This window comes from Meriones unguiculatus, chromosome 8 (genome assembly GCF_030254825.1).
Source record: "Meriones unguiculatus strain TT.TT164.6M chromosome 8, Bangor_MerUng_6.1, whole genome shotgun sequence".
Lineage (NCBI taxonomy): Eukaryota > Metazoa > Chordata > Mammalia > Rodentia > Muridae > Meriones > Meriones unguiculatus.
In genome coordinates this window covers 104,356,948-104,379,139 of record NC_083356.1, presented here as the reverse complement: position 1 = coordinate 104,379,139, position 22,192 = coordinate 104,356,948, and the positions used below count along the sequence as shown (strand labels likewise).

Genomic DNA, 22,192 nt, shown 5'->3' with positions numbered 1-22,192 from the left:
CTCCTAAGGGTTCTTCCACATAAGAGCAAATTTCTAATTTGCTTAATCAGCAAAACAAGTCACCAGTCAGACATTGCAGCAACTGGATCTCTCAGTGCTAGTTAGGATGTGTAAGGTTTGAAAAATATCAGTGTTCCCAAAAGGATAACATCTTTTCCAAGTACTATAATTTGGCACCAAGAAGATGTGGATTTTAGAGCTTTGCTCTGGTGAGGTATACTAAAAGCTCTGGGTCTAAGCAAAAACACTGCCTTTTAAATTTTATCCTTTTAAGGCTCTGAAATTAATGTTAAAATTTTGGTTGCTCCTCACTTAGAAAGGCAAATGGGATAGACATTGGAAGTAGGAGAAAAGAAGAAACAGGACAGGAGCCTACCATAGAGGGCCTCTGAAAGGCTCTACCTAGTAGTGTATCAAAGCAGATGCTGAGACTCATAACCAAACCTTCAGCAGAGTGCAGGGAAACATATGAAAGAAGGGGGAGTTAGTAATACCTGGAGAGGACAGGAGTGCCACAAGGGCCAAATATAGCTGGGCACAGGAGTCTTTTCTGAGACTGATTCTCCAACCAAGGACCATACCTGGATATAACCTAGAACCCCTGCTCAAACTTAGCCCATGGCAGCTTAGCATTCAAGTGGGTTTCCCTAGTAAGGGGAACAGGGACTGTCTCTGACATGAACTCAGTGGTGGGCTCTTTGACACCCCCTCCCACCAAGGGAGGAGCAGCTTTGCTAGGCCACCGAGGAGGACATTGCAGCCAGTCCTGATGAGACCTGATAAACTAGGGTCAGATGGAAGGGGAGGACAACCTCCCCTATCAGTGGACTTAGAGAGGGGCAGGGAGGAGATGGGGGAGGGAGGGTGGGATTGGGAGAGAATGAAGGAGGGGGCTACAGCTGGGATGCAAAGTGAATAAACTGTAATTAATATAAAAAAATTAAAAAAAAATTTTGGTTGCTTACTTATTTCAAGGAGATGTTACCCATCTGTCTTTCCTTCTTTGTTTCTTAGCCTCTCTGGGTCTGTGTATTGTAGAATGATTTATCCTGTACTAAAGTGAGTGCATACCATGTGTGTCTTTCTGAGTCTGGAATACCTCACTCAGGATAATTTTTTTAAGTTTTATTTTTTTCCTCATAATTTGTTTATTATATATCCCAGTTGAAGCCCCCTCCCTCAGTTCTCCCAGTCTCACCCTCCCTCCTTCCCTCTTTCCCTCATCCCCTTCCCCTAGTCCACTGAAAAGGTGAGTTCTCCACCATTGCCATCTGCCCGCAGCTTGTTAAGTCTCATCAGGACTGCCTGAATCCTCTTCCTCCGTGGACTGGCAAGGCTGCATCATCAGGGTTGAGTGATCAGAGAGCAGTCAACTGAGTTCGTGTTAGAGGCAGACCCAGCTCCCCTCATTCAGAGATCCACATGGAGACTGAGCTGCCAATAGGCCACATCTGAGCAGGGGGTCTAGGTCTTCTCCATGCATGGTCCTCTGTTGGTACATCAGTCTCTGCAGGGCCTCTTGGGCTCGGATCTTTTAGTTTTGTTGGTATCCATGAGGTGCACCTGTCCACTCCATTCCCACCCCAATCTTCCTCCATAAGACTCCCTGCGCTCTGCCCAAAGTTTGACCTTGAGTCTCAGCATCTGCTTTGATTCCCTGTTGGGTGAATCCTTTCAGAGGATTGAGGGCCAATATCCACAATATATAAAGAATTCAAGAAATTAAACACCAATGAATCAAATAATCCAATTAAAAATGAGGTACAGAGCTCATCAGAGAATTCTCAATAGAGGAATATAGAATGGCAGAGAAATACTTAAAGAAATGCTCAGTGTCCTTAGTCATCAGGGAAATGCAAATCAAGGCAAGTTTGAGATTTCACCTTACACCTATCAGAATGGCTAAGATCAAAAACTCAAGTGACAACACATGCTAGAAAGGATGTAGAAAGGGGAACCCTCCTCCATTGCTGGTATGAATGAGAACTTGTAAAACCACTTTGGAAATCAATCTGACACTTTCTCAGGAAATTGGGAATAGCACAACCTCAAGATCCAGCTATTCCACTCCTGGGCATATACCCAAAACATGCATCACCATTCAATAAGGGCATTTTCTCAACTGTGTTCATAGCAGCTTTATGTGTAATAGCCAGAATATGATACCATTTTTTAAACTGCTGAGCAATACTCCATTGTATACATGTGCCACACTTTCTTTATCCATTATATGGTTAAGGGACATATAGGTTGTTTCCATTTTCTGGCTATTATGAATAAAGCTGCTATGAACATAGTTGAACAAGTGTCCTTGTAGTAGGATGGGGAGGGGAAATAGTGAGAGCCAGAGGGGTTGAGGACACCTGGAAACCATGCCCTGAGAAATCAATAAAATGAGGCTTATGGTGGCTCACAGAGACTGAAGTGGCAATTACAAAGCCCATATGAATCTGCTCTAGGTCCTCTGTGTTATGGTTGTTGGCTTAGTGCTTGGGTGGGTAGGTGGAGGGAAACTCCTGAAAGTGGGAGTGGGGTTGTCTCTGACTCTTTTGCCTGCTCTCAGGACCTTTTTCCTCCTACTGGGATACCTTGCCCAGCCTTAATGTAAGGGTTTGTGCCTGGTCTTGTTTTATCTTGTGTGGCTTTTAGTTTGTGTCTTTGGGAGGCCTGCTTTTTCCTGGGGAGAGATGGGAGAGGTAGACCACGGGGAAAGAGTAGGTGGTATGAAACAGGAAGGAGCGGAGGGAGGGGAAGCTGCAGATGGGAAATATGTATGAGGAAATAAATAAAAATTAATAACAAAAGGAATGTTTTAATTTTTTATATTGATAATGAGTAGCTAATGGAAATGTTAACATTCAGTGAGTTGATATCTTGAGACCCTGTGTTTTTTCCTTTTTGTTCTGCAGTATGGCATGCAACTGTACCAGAACTATATGCACCCATATCAAGGTAGAAGTGGCTGCAGTTCTCAGAGCATATCACCCATGGTAAGGACCAAGGTTTTGAACCTGGACTTTATAATTACATCAGTTACAGCTACATTACACTAAATATATGGTTTATACTTTGCCTTGTGGTCAAGTACAGTAATTCCTCTGCTACATTTTCATATAATGTTATAAAGAAGTTGTATTTTTGTGTTTTGTATATGTTTAGTTCCTATAATTAAAAATGAAACACAGAAAAGAAAAGCATTCAATGAAAGCCAATAATTTTATGTGTTAACATAAAATGAATAGGAAGACTTATGTGATCCATTCAATGAGATTATGACATTTGAAGATTAGGTCATAATAAGATATTTTGCAAAATATTTTTCTAGACATTATATGGATTTTACCTTAACAACTATTGTTCAGGTTGTAGAGTTATAGAATTCCTTCAGTATTAATTTAGTATTGTTATTACCAATTAACACACCATGATTTACACTTTTGAAGGTACATTATAAATATCCAGGCTTTTCTGTATTATAACTTTTTTTAATGGATATTAAGATTTGGTTTCCCTTTTTTACTTTTTTATTTTTAATTATACTTTATTTACTTTGTATCCTTCCCTCTAGTTTCCTCCCTCCTCCCCTCCCAATCCTTCCCTTCCTCCCTGTTCTCCACACACTCCCCTCCCCTAGTCCACTGATAGGGGAGGGTTTCTTTTTCTTCCTTCTGATCCTAGTCTGTTAGGTCTCATCAGGAGTGGCTGCATTGTCTTGCTCTGTGGCCTGGTAAGGCTGCTCCCCCCTCAGGGGGAGGTGATCAAAGAGCAGGCCAATCAGTTCATGTTAGAAGCAGTTCTTGTTCCCATTACTATGGAACCCACCTGGACACTGAATTATAAACTTTTTAATAATAATAATAATACTTTTTTTAAGTTACAGACAATTAAAAAGCCAGCTGCCTTCCAGGAAATCATAAAACTGGAAGTAAAAAAAAATCTAGTTCAAATTTTCTTGTTCTGTTGCTCTCCTTGTGGAGACCCTGTCCTCTCCAGCTCTTACTATTTCCCAGTTCTTACCTAAAATTCCATTCACTCTGCCCAACAGTTGCCCATCAGGCTCAGCATCTGCTTTGAACACAGGGAACTTCCCAGAGACTCATACTCCAACCAAGGACTATTCATGGAGATAACCCAGAACCCCTGCACAGATGTAGCCCAGGGCAGTTCAGAGTCCAATTGGGTTCCATAGTAATGTGAAGAGGGACTGCCTCTGACATAATCTGATTGGCCTGCTCTTTGATCACCTCCCCCTGGGGGGGAGCAGCCTTACCAGGCCATAGTAGAGGACAATGCAGCCACTTTTGATGTGAACTGATAGACTAAGATCAGAAAGGAGAGAACCTCCCCTATCAGTGGACTTGGGGAGTGGCATGCAAGCAGAGGGAGGAGGGAGGGTGGGTTTGGAAGGGGAGGAGGGAGGGGCTTATGGGGGGTTGCAGAATGAATAAAGTGTAATTGATGAAAAACTTAAAAAAAAAATCTAGACCAAACATGACATTAGTGCAGAACTACTTCAACTGTACCATGGATGCTCTTTGCAGATATACACAGGCACGCTTTTGTGCTTTCTCTAGAACCTAGTTTTAATTTCTTGTACGTTAACACAAAAATTTACTTCTCACATAAAGTTTGTGTTCTTCTCCTTTCGGTGTTCTCCCTGATGCTGAGGGCATTCAAAATTCCGTCGTATGTGCCTGTGGTACAAATTAGTTACTGTGCATTTTTTGAAATATGTATTTCCAGCGAGGTTAAAATACATTCTTCATGGCTGTGACCAAGAAAGGTACATGTGTCTCCCATATCAGGTAGCAGATGAAATGCCCCGCTCTAGGAATGAGCATGAAATGATGCTGACTCTGGAGCCTGATAGAATTGCAGAGAAAAATATCTCCAGTTTCCTTGTTATGTTCCTTTAAGTGATAGAAAATAATGTGTGTCATATTCTTATAAGCCTTAAAATAATAAAGTAAGGCAGATAGTGAATTTTAGAAAAGCCATCTCTTTAAGGAGGGTGTTTTTTCAGTTTGTCAGCTTCCTTGTGTCTTTCAATCCACATGTATATAAAAGGCATATTGAGTTTTATTATCTTAATCCTTTCCTAAATCCCTCCAAATTCTTTTTAGAGTCTGAAGTTATTAGGATGAATGTGTTAACAACTAAGCATTTGGAGGCAATTATTAAGTGTCGTTTTACTCATGGGTAAAAATGTTATAATCAAACACCCTTCCATTTCCATCACTGTCCATTAGCATTCAAGTGTGGGGGCTGGTGTAACCTTTCTTTGTTGAAACTGACTAACATGGGAAATTGCAACCTGCAGTCAAGGTGTGTGTGATGTTTTAGTTATACTGTTAATTGATCGCTATGTATATGAAGACACACTCCGTTAGTGACTGTTAATGAGTATGGGGGCTAAAGAGGGAGAGAGGTTCAGATGCCTGTGTGGAAAAGTCTTGTCCAAGGGGTGGGGTTAAGATCAGAAAGGGCAGTGTTTATGGCTTTTATCTATGTGGCTGATAATTTCTATGATGGAAACGTAGAAGCTGTGGGAAGCATTTTGTTTATTTTGGTGTCTGAGGAGCATCCCACCTAAAAGCTTAATAAATGCCAAGCCCTATCCCCTAGCTTAGCTGCTTTTCATTCAGGACTACTTATAGGAAATCACAAATAAAAGATAGGACACCCAGTTACAAATTTATAGGAATACTCTATAAATTTTTTCACACATACATTTTGAGAAGAGAAATGATGAAAAGGTTCATACACCATAATGAACATCATAGCTATAAAACTGCATATAGCTACCCCTCATTGGCCCTGAGATGAGAATCAGCAGTAGCCATTTCAGGAGGCCAAATATACCTGGTTCTTTACGGGGCAAAGTAAGAATTCATGTGAAGGAGGGCCTGTTGATAGGGCCCTAGCTGAAGCGAGGAGACACAGGAAATCCTCCTGTGTTCTTTCTGTTCTCCACTTCTGACCCTGACCTACACATTCTAAACTAAAGTTCTTCCCATACCTCCTACTTTGCGGTCAATAAAAGAATCCTAGACAAGACACAGCATGCCAGTTACCCCTTTTACCATAAACTGTCTGCATGACTTTGGCTACTCACTCGTTTCCTACTGTGCAAGATAAAGGGATTACTGTATAGTCTTTGAGGAATATCATATCTCTACTGTCCTGTGGCTCTGTAGGAATGAGCTGAAGTGACAATACAGGAGAAATTCTGTGCCCTCTTTGTAATGAGGGGACTACAGATTTATCCAGCTCCTTCAAATGGGATGGTGGATTGTGGCTACTATGTGCCTTGCAGTTAAACTCCTAGAGTGACAGACGTATTATGCAAACTGCTCTAAGAGTGGGTTGATTCTATTTCAAAGCATGAGTTGTAAAACCCAAGGTAGCCCCAGGCCCCTTCTTGATGAAAAGATGGCAAGGTTATTGTAGTCATGGACTGTGTTCCTTGCGGACCGTCTCATTCATCCCCTAAGAGGAATGGGTGAGAAATGGACGAGGCAAATATTTGAGAAACCCAACCAGTTCTGAATGTTATCAGCACTGCTTTCCTATGTGAAGGAAAGCGAGCTGAAAATGACCTTTCCAGTCTGTCAAACCCTGCTTCACTTCTATTTCTTTGTCCACTAAAGGTAAACTATTAATTTTTCATCCACCACCTGCCATTCAGTAGAAACCATTTGCTGTATTCCTGTTTTCCCACGGTGTAGTTACCATAGCAAATAAAAATGTTTCTTGCTTGTCTTGCACTCTGCTTGCATTTGCCAGATAATTATGAACATGGGATCTTGTTTTATGTCCCTGCCTGCCATATTGTGGGGGAGAAAAAAAGAAAAAAAAAACCTGATTGTGTTTATGTCTATTTCCTAACCTCATTTTTATGTTATCAGGAACTTGAGAGTACAGAACCCATCTTGACATGTGGAGGTAGAGATATCATAAGGATCAAGCTATCATTAGGATCGAGGCCAGTTACTCTGTGGTTGGGGCAGGTGGATGATTTTCATTAAGGTCGGCAAAGCAGAGGCATATCCGACTGGTCCACAGCCCAGCACAGAAGATCATGGGGTGAGAAGGGCAAACTAAAGTGTGACAGCAAATAGAGATTACAGAGACAGCATCTGCCAGGAAAGAGCAGCTGTCAGTAATAAAAACTCCTGCAACAAACAGGAGATTGCATGAGGGTCTCAGGAATAGAGGTGAGCCATAATAAGGCCGCAGCTCCCTCACATGTCTTGAAGAGAAAATATCAGATGCTAATAAACAGGAGTATGTGATGCAGTGATAAAGAACCCGAATTTTTTTTTCTCGTGGATGAAGCTTTGTTTGAAGCTCCTATGTGGCCACAGTCAGTTGGTTGAATCCTCAGAGAGGTATGAAACGGTGCTCTCCAAAGGTCCCCACGTGCAGCAGGGTTTAACTTCACCATTGTTACCTCACTTCAGCTTTCATTCTTCTAATAATTAGCCATTTAGAGTAACTTAACCATCTCCATTTTGTGCTGTTTCCTTTGGGAAAGTTTTTTATATCATTCCCCTTACTTACAGAAACAGCAAGACTCTCGACTAGAGAGTTTGACAACTATATCTCTTTTCTAGTTTCTTGACTTCAGGGGTGACACAGTTATTTTTTCTTTTAAAAAGAGATTTGTTGTGGAATAAAAATCCCCCCAAATGAAACTAAGATCTAGGCATTGGTTGATTTATTTTCAGAGAATATGAAAAAAAGAGTTAGCGAAGAAGTGGTGGCCTTTTCACTTATTTAAGGCCGTCCTCATTCTGTGGCACTACCTGTGGTTCAGGCTCATGTTCGTAGTTACCATTTTTCCTTGTGTCTCTGCACAAGAAGGAAACAGTGATGCATTAAATACAGACATCTTTATGTCATGGAAATATCAGAATTACTATTCCACTAAATTTTATTTTCTGAATAAAACCAGAACTGAGGCATTAAGTCTTAAAAGTAGATATTCAAGAACAAATATGTTCAAGTTTTTTTCCATCATAAAACATGAATACTTTTATTCAGCAACAATGATACATTTTAGAATTTTAACACACAGTGAAAAACAAAAACAAGTTTTTCAGTGCTTTTCAAGTTCATGACATTGTACTCTTTTGGTTTTGGGGAGAATAAATTACTTTTTCCTGGAATTCTCAGAAACTTCAAAATTGTGTTTATTTTAAGAGTGTTCCTAACACTCTTCACACTATTATATTTGAATAGCTAAAATTAATGTTTAAAGAATATGTACATTAAAATTTAATAATAAAAATAAAATATGAATACCAGTTCTAAGTATATGTGTCCTGACCTAATTATATCTTCCATAGCTATGAGTTTTATTTTTTAAATTTTATTGATTCTTTGTGAGCTTCACAGCATGCATTCTAATCCCACTTATCTCTCCATCCCTTCATATCTGCCCTCTGCCTTCTGCCCTTGCAACCTTCTCCCAAAGGAAAATATGAAGAATAAAAAAATAATAAACCAAAAACAAAGCATAGGAAACATCTCCTCATGGAAGCTACAGAGTCACAGTGTGACCCACGGTATACCCTTTTGTGGGCCCCACACCTTGACTGGGCAACACAGCAGTGCTGTCTCTGGTGGCATGGACGTGGGTGAGCTGGCTCGGAGGGCATGGGAGTGGGGGAGCTGACCCTGCTCCTTGCTGGCTGCAGCATTGGGTGAGCAAACTAGGGCAGTGCTGCAGAGCGTGCCCTGGTGTTGTGGGTACAGGAGAGAGCTTGTGGGCTGACCAACTCAGCTACTACCCAGGCCCAGATCCAGGGCTTTGAGTTGGGCCAACCCCAACATCTACCTCAGCTATGAACTGCTGAAGTGTGTGAAGAGCAAGGATCTCCATGACACAGGTCAACAACAGGAAACTGAGTGGAGTTCCAATGAGGATCCAGTTTTGATAGTATAACAGAAGCCAGAGGCCTGGAACCACACCGATGACTCATTGCAATGAACATTTGCAAGTAAAGATGTGTGGACAAAAGAGTGTACTGTGGGATAGTTATGCACTTTATAAGGAGCTATTCCAAGCCAGAGAGAGATGCCTTAGATATTAATAGCACTGGCTGCTTTTCCATAGGACCTGGGGTTGATTCTCAACACCCACATGATGGCTCATGAATCCTCTGTAATCCCAGGTCTGGGGAATCCAGTGTCCTCTTTTGACCATCATGGCCATGACACATGTGTTGCACAGACAAATATGCAGGCAAAACACATAAAATAAAAGGCTATTTCATAAGTAGTTGCATTTGACTTAGTGGATTATTTTAACAAAAAGAGTTATTCCTTGCTCAATAGGCATTTTGCCTTCTTCCTAGAAAATCTGAAGAACTAGCTTTCATTTACCGTTTTACTAAATGTGTCCATTAGCATTTCCTCAGTTGTTTTGACAGTTGACCACTGGACAAATGAGTGTTAGAGCACCATTTTACCCCTTTTGTATGTTTTAAATCTTAAAGTTTTGCTTAGCCACTTTTGGAGTCCTATAGGAGGCACAGTTTAGAGAAAGCATTGGAGGCACCAGACATTTTTAAACACATGGGCCTGTTTGTCCAAAGGAAGAAAATGACTGATGCTTGGTCACCCGGAAGGCTCGAGTGGATGTTTAACAACCTAGTGATCGTTTTGCTATTCTGTGGAGCCAGCCTTCCTGAATCCATCAGCGTCCCGAGTTTAGTCTCTCAGGAAATAGAACCCATTTTTATAAAAGAACCCCATGTACTTTTGCACTGTTGATCACTCAACTGAACCTATCCTTGTCAGAATGGTCACAGGTGCTTTGCTACTTTGCAAGGGGGAGTTTCCATGTAGCTATGCCTAAAGCTTTGTTGAGATGATTGTTATTTGGAGACCTATTTCCGATGTTTTACTGTGCTTAAAATGTGTAAGGGAAATAAAGCATGGAGTCAGACTCTGGCAGTTGTGACCCAGTGCCTGCTAAACTGGTACTGACTTGAGTTCTATCTTTGTCCTTGCATGGATTGTTTTCCTGATGGCCATGACACTTGCAAGGTCCCAGTCCAGAGTGGACACATGTGGCCAACAAAACACTGAAGTTCAATGGAAAAATACATCTTGATAGTGCAAATGTTTCTGTTCTGTTGTATGTGTTTTCCAGAGAAGCATATCAGAGAATTCCCTGGTAGCAATGGACTTCTCAGGTCAGAAGAGCAGAGTCATAGACAACCCTACTGAGGCTCTTTCGGTTGCTGTTGAGGAAGGACTCGCTTGGAGGGTACCAAGAGCTTCATTTTTTTTTCTCAGATGTTTAGGATTTGAGTCATTTTGCCCAAGAAGTTGAATTTTATTTTTTGTTCACTTTCTTGTTCAGAAAAAAGGATGTTTACGCCTGGGGAATCACGGTAGCCCCACTGCCCCCTCCCAGAGCTCTGCTGTGAACATGGGTATGTCTGCCCTCAGTACTTGCCAACCACTTGATGGAGAATCGGTGCCTTCAGATAAGATCACGTGGAATAGGATGGGGTTGGCATGCGATGAAGTCATGGTAATGTCAGACAAACCTTTGTCTTTCTTCAGCTATCCATCGGTCCCAGCCATGGTTTCACCACCGAATTTCTAGAGATGAAGCTCAGCAGCTGATTATCCGGCAGGGGCCTGTGGATGGGTAAGTTCAATGTTTGCAGTCTGTGTGATCATGTTTGGATTTTTACCCCCTGTGAATGATAAATCACCTAGCACATACAAAAATGTTTCAATATTGCCTTATCACAAAGCAGAAGAACTTTTGTTCTATGAATGTGGTGGTCCCTCTCTTCTCACCGTGTTTAATATTTGTACATAAGTGATCAAATAACAGATACTTTATTTTTGACCAGTTAGCATTAATATCCATTTTGTTTCTGGGAATTCTGTCATCTCTAACACGAAAGCATGAATGGGGGCAGCCAAGTGTTGTTTGAGGTTTCAGCATCTCGGTTTGCATATGTAATAGAGATGATCCAAACATATTTCATAGCATAATGTTGTTCTAAATTGGGTTTCCTTGATTTGTTAAAAATATAATAATTGAAAGGCTTCTTCTTGTTATATTTTGAATTCTTGCCTTATTTTTTAATATCTTCATTGTCATTTCTCTAAAATAATATGTACTTATAAAATTACTTTTTGGTGATATCTCTTATTATAAAATAATAAGATTATAATAATAATGGGTATAATAGAGTATAAGAGAGGAGGATAAAATGAATTATGGAACGTTTATAATCAGGCTTTTGTTTTTCACTTAGTATATTTCATCCACTTGGTAGAATTCTAGCCTGATTTCCTTCTCCAATGAGGAACTAATGAGTGGGTTAGTTGATTTTATGTTAGAAGAGGAAAGGAAGCAGGAACCATTTAAGCAAGTGGTGATCAGGTCTAGGCTGATGACGTTGACAACACTGAGCTTTTTTGATACTGATGCTCAGGTAAACATGCATATTTGTACATTTCATTAGACTTTAAGAAGAAATGTGACTGTGTTTTTCTGCATGAAGTAATGTCCTTGTGGTTATAAATATGATGAGCTGTAGACTTACATAGAAGAGACCAAGAAATAAAATAAATGATAAGTAATTATGGAAGTGTTTTAGGTTGCAGGTCCCTTAACTTTAGAGTTCACTATTTGTAAATTAAAGGAAATAATTGAATAAAGAATAACATAGAAGTATGTTTCTTTAAACATTTTTTTTTCTTTTTCATTTCTTTGGAAAGATGTGATGCTGCCCCGTAGCCCACTAGGTGGTAGTGCTGATCTTCTTGGGAAGGGAAGAGAATTACATCTTTCTTTACCACTGAAATGCCCTTTTGTCCCTTCCCCCAGTGATGTAATCTCTGAATCTTACACAGTACACATGAAATGGATGCTTTTTTCAGACATTGGCTGCCTCTTTGCCCAGGCACAGTGAGATTACTATTGGAGTCAGCATAGGGACATTTACACAGTGTGCTTGCCAATAATTAATACAAAACGGGTTTTGCACAGCACTGCCAGTAAATAAGAATCCCTGCCTGGTAGTCTTTTTTCTAGGCCATTAGGCCACATCTTGCTTGTCTAGCCTGACATTATAAAGGTTTTCTGCTGGACTCTTCGAGGTTAAAGTGCATGTTGTTTTGGGTCTTTCTTTTACTTAAAACATCTTTACCTAAACATTTCACAAACAATTTCAAGATTAATTTGTTAGATTATATTTATTTCTTACTATTTGAGTCTATAGTGGTAGAGACAAGAGGACCCACTGCCCAAAAAGGGTAAAAACCTATTTCATTCCAAATAATCCCCTCTTTTGAGGGGCCTGTCATGCCCCGTCAGTTAAAATAGCGATGTCCATTCTTTGTGATGGATAGCTATGAGAACGTACCTAGTTTTTCAGTGAGAAAAAGGACATAGCAGTAATTATTGATGTCACTTTAACATTATGTTGGCAGTTGTGATCATGCAACCTGACAAAAGGTTTGTGTATTCGCTCTACTGTAGTCCATTAGTATAATGACTTTTTTACGGTGTAAATTTATTACCTGTTGGATAGTCTTACCCACGGACTACCTAGTAAAGGAGGCCCTGGCTGTACCACTTACATGTGTGCTTTCCTGCATTTGTACACATTATGTTTTCATGAAGTCTAAGTATACAGAGAAAAAAAAATGAAATCCCTTCTTTCTCTTTAGGGTTTTCTTGGTACGGGATAGTCAGAGTAATCCCAGAACGTTTGTACTATCGATGAGTCACGGACAAAAGATAAAACACTTTCAAATTATACCCGTAAGTAATTGTGACTTCAGGTATTGTGTATTGGAGATAGTCTTAATGCATATGCTTTGGAAAGCATTGGTTTTCTTTTGTTCCTCTTATTAAATATAATTTGGGAGCTTGTGCTTTGACTAGAGTTAAGTTTGGCAGAAATGGTTTTATGAGCCTGAATTAATATAAGAAATACAGGAATTGTAAAAATTAAATTTCCCCCCTTTCCATGAAATATGATTTAGCAATATTGTATAGACCTCATGCCACCTATTGTTAAAGGCCACTAAAAAGTCCTTCCCCTGCATGTCACTAGCAGTTTTTAAAAAGCAATGCTTGAAAGCTCCTTTTGCCTCCTTCCTCCTCTCAAAATATATGCTTTTGTTGATGTTTCCCTTTAACTTCTTTACAGCCATGATCACAGATGTTGTATCACTAGTGGACATTTAAATAATTCTTAGAACATTAAAAACATCCATAGCATAGCCTGCTTTGATGTCTCTTTTGCATTGCTGCTGCATGTCTGTATGAGTGTGTGTATATGATGTGCGAACAGGAAGTTCACAGAGTAGCAGAGATGTGGTCCATCTTTTGTAAGAATTCCAGTGATTCCTCTTGAGATGCCTCTTTCTGGATTTTTCGAATAGCTTCCTGCTTCTTTGATTATTTGCAATCAGTGACCCCAGCAAATACGAAGTGATTTGTGCACAAAAGCACAACAAAAAATAAGTTAATTTTTTTTTAAAGGAGGAAAACAACTCTAAGTGAAAACATTGCAGTTTTTTGCTTGGTAAAGAGTATGGAATCCTCATTGGGGGTAGGCAGTAGTTGTGCTGTCCTAACTATACAGAACAGGGGGAGAATGAAGAGAGAAAGAGCCAGACTGCTTAATCAAACAACAGACACTTCTTTTAAATGCAGCCAATGTTACCGGACAAAGTAGCCATGATGTTGTTTTCATTGTCCTTAGTTTTATACACTTGTTGATCTAAGCTTATAAAAACATAGGACACAGAGGACTATACTTGCTGTTCTGGGTAGTTTATTTCTCCCCCTGCTCCTTTTTTTTTTTTTTTAATTTGCTTGTTTGTTCTTTGATCTTTACTTTCGCTAGTCTGTTGCTTTTCCCTTTGAAGGTGGAAGATGATGGCGAGATGTTCCACACCCTGGATGATGGCCACACAAAGTTCACGGATCTCATCCAGCTGGTGGAGTTCTACCAGCTCAACAAGGGGGTCCTTCCTTGCAGGCTGAAGCATTACTGTGCTAGGATGGCCCTTTAGCCAAACGGAACGTGACTCATTGAACTAGAAGAGAGAAAGGATGCAAAGGATGATGATTAAAGAGGGAGAGAGAGACCATAGGCTGAAAACAAATCATGGTGAAAAGAGTATTTCACCTGTGAGTTATGAAAGTAGGTCACGAATTGCAAATTAGCAAAGACTTGGATTCCTATTACACTCGTTACTAAAATTTATTAGTTAAAATTAAACCTTAGTTTAAAAAAAGACTTGTTTGTGTTCTTGTGTGATTTTATACTACTATAATATGTGGTTTAGTGTGAAACTTTAAGCACTGACTAGTCTTTAGTGGCATCAGAATTCTCACCATGCTATATAAGAGAGAAACTGAGGGTAGATATACAGAGGTTGGAGTCACAGACTTACAGCCACAGCATTGATGAGGCAAAGACATAACGGTCATGAGCTCAAGGCCCAACTGTACTATGTAGTGAGACCCTGTCTCAGTGAACAAGGCTTTGGATGCAGCTAACTGGTCCTTGACCAAAAGCAAAAAACAAAAACCGATTCAGAGAGATCCTTTACACACTGTATTTCAGCTATGCTACTTAAGAATATTAATAAGTATGATAATAGCTCCAAATAAAATTAGCTATAACTTGTTGATATAATTATAAACTATTTGAACTACATGTATATCTGAGTTTAATATAACAAAAACCAAATCATATTGTTAAGTAATAGCTAAATTATTTCTAGGAAAATTTATTTTTGTGATAATTTATGATGTTTTTTATTAAGATTTATTTATTAGGTATACAATATTCTGTGTGCATGTACATCTGCAGTCCAGAAGAGGGCACCAGATCTTATTAGAGATGGTCATGAGCCACCATGTGGTTGTTGGGAATTGAACCCAGGACCTTTGGAAGAGCAGCCAGTGCTCTTAACCTCTGAGCCATCTCTCCAGCCCAATTCATGATGTTTTTTAAATCTCTTCCAGCAGTGTAGCCTTAACTGCATATTATTGAAATATTTTCACTCTTTTTTTTTGCATGGGTGGACATTTTTATCTTTAAGGAAATAATCAAAATGTAGAAAAGGTTGGCATACTTAACACATGCTTCATGACATATAATCTATGGTTCTGTGACTGGTCACCTCAATATTTCACATTTCTCTCATGTTCTGGTTTGCAGAAAACTCTGTATCCTTTTACTAATAGGCCATTATCCCAATCAGAGCAGGCGAAATCAAAGACTTCAAATCTGTAAGGATCCAAATACCTAGATCTGTTTCCTTCTCTGCGTGTTTTCCTTTAGCTGCTTACTGTGGTAGCTAATCAATTAAGACACTAACCTTCAGGATCATCTTGGGTGCTTCTGAAAAGAAGCCATTTCTTCTTCCTCCCCTTCCTCTTCTTTCTCCTTTCTCCTCCTTCTCCTTTATTGCTTTCCATTTCTATAACTCTTGTTCCTTCTCTGTGGGAATGATCATACTTTTTCTCAAAATCATGAAGAGAAACAAAACACCAACAAACATCCACATATCTTGTTTTTTTCTGATATGACCTTTTTAACAACATCGTGGGAAAGTTATAAATTTCTTTAAAAATATTTCAGAAGTGCATACTTTAATCTTAGATAATAGTGATGTGTTTTGGTAATGGAGCATAGAAAACATTCCCAAGATGTTAGTAAAATCAGTCATCACTAAGAAATAATTACTGGTTGAATTTTAAAATATCCATCTTACTTTAAAATTACAAGCTTAACTCTTCAGTTTCCTAAAGCATAGGCCACTCACCTTTTTTAAAAATCCTGCCTGGTCTCTATGAAGGCTTAAAGATACAGGATCTTCAAGTGTATCAGTCCCTCTTCACCTTCCATAACAGGTCTGAGTAGATCTGATTTATTTCTAATTTATAAAAACACTGTGTTTTGAGTTTGAATACACTGTATCATTTTGTACACAGCCAAATAGATAATATCATAAAGTATGCTGTTGGCAACACTAAACTCTAATCAATTGACCAATTTGTGTTTGTCTTTGTTATTTATGTCTCTGAATGTATTTATAATCTACAGATATTGTAAGTCAAGGAAAATTACTGAGGAAAGGTTGGTGAATGGAAATCATCTTTTATTCCTTCTGAAAATATGTGTGGCGCATGTGTATGGTGGTGTTTATATTTAATATAATGTTAAATATGACGATATTAGATGCACCTAGTTGTCAGAGAATTTCAGTCCAGAAAATATGATTATTTACCACTTTGATTTAGCTCAATTCATTTAGTTTGTATGGTTTTGGGTAAAGGTGAGGACAAATCAGTTGTGTTCTTCTCTGTCTGTTCACATGTTGCAGTATGCTCCACTCTCTCAGAAAGAAGGGGATGGGGTGCACCACCATCTGCTCCCTGTTCTTTTGTATCCCCTGAGAGTGAAGGGCACTGTTATAAAATATTTATGTATCCAAGGAAGCAAGTTAACAATTGTTACGAGTGTCTTGTCTAAGAGTAATTGCTTGTTTGTGTTAGAGGATAGGCCTTGGCTAGTCTGAGTAGACTTACATAGGTGTTTGGATTTAGCTCTCTTTCCCAGTGCTTACCGTTAGTCAATCAGAGTGCTCTATGGCCTCTGAGTTTTTGATACCAACAATAAAAACTGTATACATTTTATTTGTATGTTTAGTCCTCAGATTGTAGTCTTTTTGTGTTGTGAAACATTGTAATTGGCAAAGTTACAGAGCAGTTCTCAGAGCTGTTCTCTGTTGCCAGACATTTGTAAGCTTCGTGGTGTTTTTGATTCGTCCAGCAGCCAGGCAAAGCTTATAGGTATCTTTCATAGGATGTGTTGAAATGTGTAAAATAAATAGATTTTCAGCTAATTCTGCAGAGACTTAGTTTGGGATAGTTCTTCATCTAGATGACCCTCGCTGCAAACTGTGATGTACAGTCTTTTGCTGCATCTGTTTCTGGACTAGTGTTGTCTATTTCTCATGTAAGACCTCCAGTTTTCTATCTTGTGTTCTCTGGAAGCTCACTGAATGACTCACACTCCTACTTATGCTACCAGCAGGGGAGAATAGTTCTGGCTAAATGCAAGGTCCCTACAACATTTCCTGAGCATTCACTGAAAGCAACATGCTTACTCTGGATGTACCATCTTTGCCAATCTTGGCTCCTACTCTCACCATCTGTGACGCTGAGGAATCCACATAACTGGGCTATTGCTAGTAATGCTTCCAACTGAATGTTCCTTGGGTTATAACTTTGATATTTGCATAAAAGAAAGGCCACACTCTTGGCTGAGCATGTAACCATAATCACTTTAAAATACATTGCAAAAATTCCTCAAGTACATTTCTCACTCTTGGGGTAGTTGTAACACCACGAGATCAGTTCTTTGTGAAGAACTTCTCTTACAAAATTCCAAACTTTCTAGATCAAGCTCACTCAATACACAAGGCAGTAGGAACCAGAGTTAAGATGGTAGTTCAGGTTTTGCATTTTGTAGGTTTGAATTCCAAACCATTTCCAGTAGCTATGTAGCCTTAGACAAATAAATTTTTTCAGCTCTGTAGAGTATGCCACCACCACTACCAGCACTGTCATCCTCATCACTACCACCACCTAAGCTCCCTTGACTGCTAATTAAAATAGCTCATGTAAAATGCTTACCAAATCTTTTAGACTCTAAACACATAGAGTTTATATGGCATTATTGGCTGTACATTTAGGTCTACTGTTTCCCAAACATCCCTCTTTCTGTACAGTGCAGTTGCTATGGTACTTCTCTTTTGCCCTTCATGCCAGGAACATTGCACTGCACTTTGTATGATGTGTCTCTGTTTGGTCTAGGCCTCAGCTGGGGCTAGATCTTGGAAGCAGCCACAAACACTGCTGCTGGTTCTGTCCCTGTCTTCTGTAGGTCCAGTGAGGACAGCTAGGTTGTGTCCATTTGTACCAGATCCTACAGAAATCCATAATTGCTTTCACCTGCTGTGATGGATTTGGCTTTCTCAATTGTTGAGTCCCCTTTCCAAGTCGTAGTGCCTGATACAATGGGAAAGGCAGAGGATGAAAACTCATCTAGAGCTACTGCACGGGCTGTGTAAGGAAAGAGGAAATGCCAAGCTAGGTGGGGAAATTACAAGAACTCTTCCTAATTGCTTTGTTCCACACTGAGGAATTAGGAAACTATATACAAGCGCCTTTCCTCTGCCTGGTTCTGTACCCAGATTGGGTCTTGCCAACCTCAGAAACTCTTACAATTAGGAACAGAAGATGCTGTTACTGCCTTATGTATGTTCTTGCTACATTCACTCCTGGATGCTCTGAGTGCCTGGTGTGTGAAAGCTATATTTAAACATGCAAAGTTGATTATTGAGCTATAAGCTTCTGTCCTGGAAGGCAGATGAAGTGTTGTACTCTAAATAACTGGGGGGTGGGAGGGTGGGAAAGCATTAACTATGCTTAAAAAAAGATAGGGAAAGTAAAGTTGGATCCCAGAAGGCCAGTAGGAGTTAGGAATGCAAAGTTTCTGGCAAAGAACTGTACCTTGCCATCAGAGGTGAGACAAAACATAGTAAGGCGGTTCTGTTTTTTTTGTTTGTTTGTTTGTTTTAATTCCATTTTTACCTAGGAGAGACATTATAAATAGACTTTATTCTATTATTTATCTTTTGGTTTCTTTTCTGTTTCTCCAAAATTAAATGAATGGACAAACTCATTCTACAACTGTCTTAAAGTTGGCCTAATGGCCCAGAATTAGAAAAGGAGTTGTTGACATGGTGACTAAAGCTGGAGAAGAGAAATGAGGGGGATGATGGGAGATGTGTGATAATCAAAAAACCTGCTTAAGAGCCATGGCATGAAAAACGAGTCATATGGAAAGCATAGAAAAAGACTGGATGAGAGTGATGAGAGAGAAAGAAAGGACTAAGGACACTAGAAGAATAAATGCTGACGCTGATGAAAACTAAGTGATTTTAAGAGTTAACATCAGAATTCTTAGAACAAAAGTTGGTTTCATGTAGATCTCTTCACACAGGAAGCTGAAGTCTTAGTGCAGATGCTTATGAGAGGAGTGACATATAGAGAACTTGTTTCTCACCGGAATCTCAGAACGAGAGCACAATGACGAAGGGAGACAGTTAAGAAGAAAGGGGTGAGCACAGTGGAGGGTCAGCTGGGCCCAGCGTGGAAAGATGACTGTTGAGGAAGTAGAGCTTGGTGAGAACCAAGCAGTGGAAAGGTGTAATTCTCTAGGCATGTGTGAAAAGTAGAGATATTAAAATATGTTTGAGGAATAAGTGAAGGCCAGCATCATTGGCATGGTAGAGCAAGAATGATGAGAGTAAAGGTGCAGGTGACAGCAGATCATGTAGACACTTACAGACCATGGACTATGATTTGGGCTTCATTCTGAGAGAAACAGGAAGGCTATATATGGATTTTAAAGAACCAAGTTAAGATTCATGTCAGGATGATGATGCTTCTCAGATCATACATGGGGAGCAGGCAAGAGTAGATGTATTCAACACCATTTATAATAGTGAAAATATTAAACAATATAAACAGGAGATTGGCGATAATCACAATGGATAATCCTATATGTGTCTACTCTTTCATCTCTTTTCTCTAGTGTGTGGGGTATTGCCAGGTCACAGAGGATGCAAGTCATTCTAAAGAGACTTGATAGGTTCCGCCTTTCTGAGAAATAGGGGATGGGAGCAGGGGAGAAGAGGGAGGGACAATGGGACCAGGAGGAGATGAGGAAAGGGGCTACAATTGGGATGTAAAGTGAATAAATTATAAAAAAACAAAGTTAAATTTAAAAAAATGAATAATTATCCTTTTAATAATCTGATTTTTTCTTCATATAGGGTCCATATATATTATGCAGGAAAATATTATTCAAATAATATTCTTGGTACCTTTCTAAATTTGACTATATTTGTTTGTCATTACTAGATTTGACCCTGTACTGTCTCCTCTGAAGTATACATGTGGACTATTATTTTTAATCTGGCAGTCCAGTTTTTCAATGTGGGCTCTTGTAAAATACGCAGACTCATTAATTCCTATCGATTGTCATGACTGAACATTAACAAGTATGGCAGAATCCTTAATGAGAAAGGGAAGTGGAGATTTACCTTCTCTCTTCAGGTTGTGGTTTTACAACTGAAAGGAGCTAGGGAACTGTCATTAAAAGGACTTGCTTTTAACTTCTGAGGCTAGTTTACCTTCCAACTTTTCATCTTGGAAGACTGGTCAAGATTACAAGCTGCGTCAACAGGAAGCTCCCCGGGCCTGTTTCTTTCAGTGGCAGCATGTACACATGAATGAGATACAGGGAGTCAGAAGGTTGTTTGAGCACACCTTCTGAAAGCACAGTAATGTCTTCTTGATGTACATCACCCCGTTACAACATTTTACCCATAGTAAAGGAAAACGACTCATTTGCAATTGTAATCTGTGCGGCTACTTTTCAGTTCCTTCAGAAAAAACAAAACAAAACAAAACAGTTTCTCTATGTTCTAGATATGGTCTCCTCTCATCCTGTAGCCCTATTCTCCTAAAACCTTTCATTAGTTTCTCAGAGAAAATAGCTTAGCCTTTGTGCCTTCTTGTCTTCGTGTGTCTTACCTTCTTGGTACCTTTCAAAATGGTTCTTCACTGCACGCCGCAATTATGAACTTAAAGTTGGTGCTTTCATGTAAGATCCAGAACCCTGTGCATTAGCTGAAAATGTCTGTGACGCTTCTGAAGAACTGGGAGCTTAGTCGCTGCATTCAAAGAGAGAATACTGTTCACGCTCATAACTACCTACTGGTTAACTCATTAGATAACTATTATCAAGATTGCTGAATGTCCCACCAAATGCTCTTGACACCCATCAGTCCCCTGTAAGCCTGTAAGGTCTATCCTTAAACAAGTTGCACAAAAAGAAATGTCTTAATGTGGGTGTGTGAATTTTAAACTATGTCATTTGGGGTTTCTTACACCTCCACCTCCCTTTTCCATCATTTATTCTTCCTAATACCTTCCAACACTCCAACACTAGGTAGGAGAGAAACAAGGTTAGTGGGGAGAAGGGGCAGAGTTCTTTTTGGCTACTTCAGCTGGTTATTGTCTTTGGGTTCTTTGGGGCAATACCAATCTCAGTGGACAGGCTGTCTACCAGTCCAGCAAGCAAACAGTAGACACAGCAGCAGGACAAGCAAGCAGCCTTCTTCATTCTCAGACTTTCTCTTCGAAGCCTCCTCCTTCTCTCTTCGCTCCAGTATTTATATTCTATCAGAATCTTCAGAGTTAAGTATCACCAGCTGACAAAGACCATGCCCCTCTCTGAGCCACACAAGGCTGTTATCAGCCGAGAACAAACTAAAAGCCGCTTGGTCTCCCATGCTTGGGATTAAAATAAAAACCTGTCTACATAACATAATTGAGTTTTTAAGGAAACCAAAATGCCCACTACATCCATGACTGAAAAATTAGGCAACATTCACACGAACAAATCACCCGGGGGCTTAAAACTTGCAGATGACACAATACTGCAACTGCTGGTATTTACAGTGTGACTGACTCATGAATCATGCCTAAACATTTCATGCTAGTTACCTCTCATCTAGCCAAGCTAAATTCATCTGTTATGTCTTTACAGTGGTCATAAATGATTCCTGTTGTATATGTGCTGTATGCACCACCTGAAAGATTTGGAAGTAGTTTTATGCATGAGTATAAGTTTGTTTGTGTGGTTTATGAGTTAACACATCATGTGTGTGTGCATATGTATGTGTAGGTGTGCATGTGTGTGTATGCATATGGAAGCCAGAGGTCATTATTAGGCTATCTCCATCAATAGCTGCCCTTTCATATGTAGGCAAGGACTTCCACTGAACCTGGGGCTCACTAATTGCACTGGATTTGCTGGTTATTTAACTTCCAGAAACTGTCTGTCTCTATCCCTGCCTTCTCTCCACTCTTCAAGTGCTGTGGTTACAGACACAGACCACAACACTGGATTTGTGTGTGGGTACTGAGGATCAGAGCTGGGGTCCCTATGCAAGCATTTTATTGACTGTGCCATCTCCTCAAACCCTTTGATAAGTTGTGATTGATATGATGACGAGGTTTTGGGAATTCCCAGAGTATAAAATC

The 22,192-nt window shown here is 39.7% G+C and overlaps 1 protein-coding gene across 2 annotated transcripts in view; it reads left to right on the top strand.

Annotated features, from left to right (window-relative positions):
• Positions 1-14,294, top strand: part of Grb14 (growth factor receptor bound protein 14) — a 114,538-nt gene extending 100,244 nt beyond the window's left edge. For both annotated transcript variants that reach the window (XM_060390282.1, XM_060390283.1), the window contains 6 exons: positions 2,910-2,990; positions 10,163-10,279; positions 10,376-10,448; positions 10,582-10,669; positions 12,712-12,805; positions 13,921-14,294. In XM_060390282.1, the coding sequence (XP_060246265.1) occupies positions 2,910-2,990; positions 10,163-10,279; positions 10,376-10,448; positions 10,582-10,669; positions 12,712-12,805; positions 13,921-14,067 (600 nt within the window). In that variant the 3' untranslated portion in view covers positions 14,068-14,294. The remainder of the gene's footprint in view (positions 1-2,909; positions 2,991-10,162; positions 10,280-10,375; positions 10,449-10,581; positions 10,670-12,711; positions 12,806-13,920) is intronic.
• Positions 14,295-22,192: the final 7,898 nt, after the last annotated feature.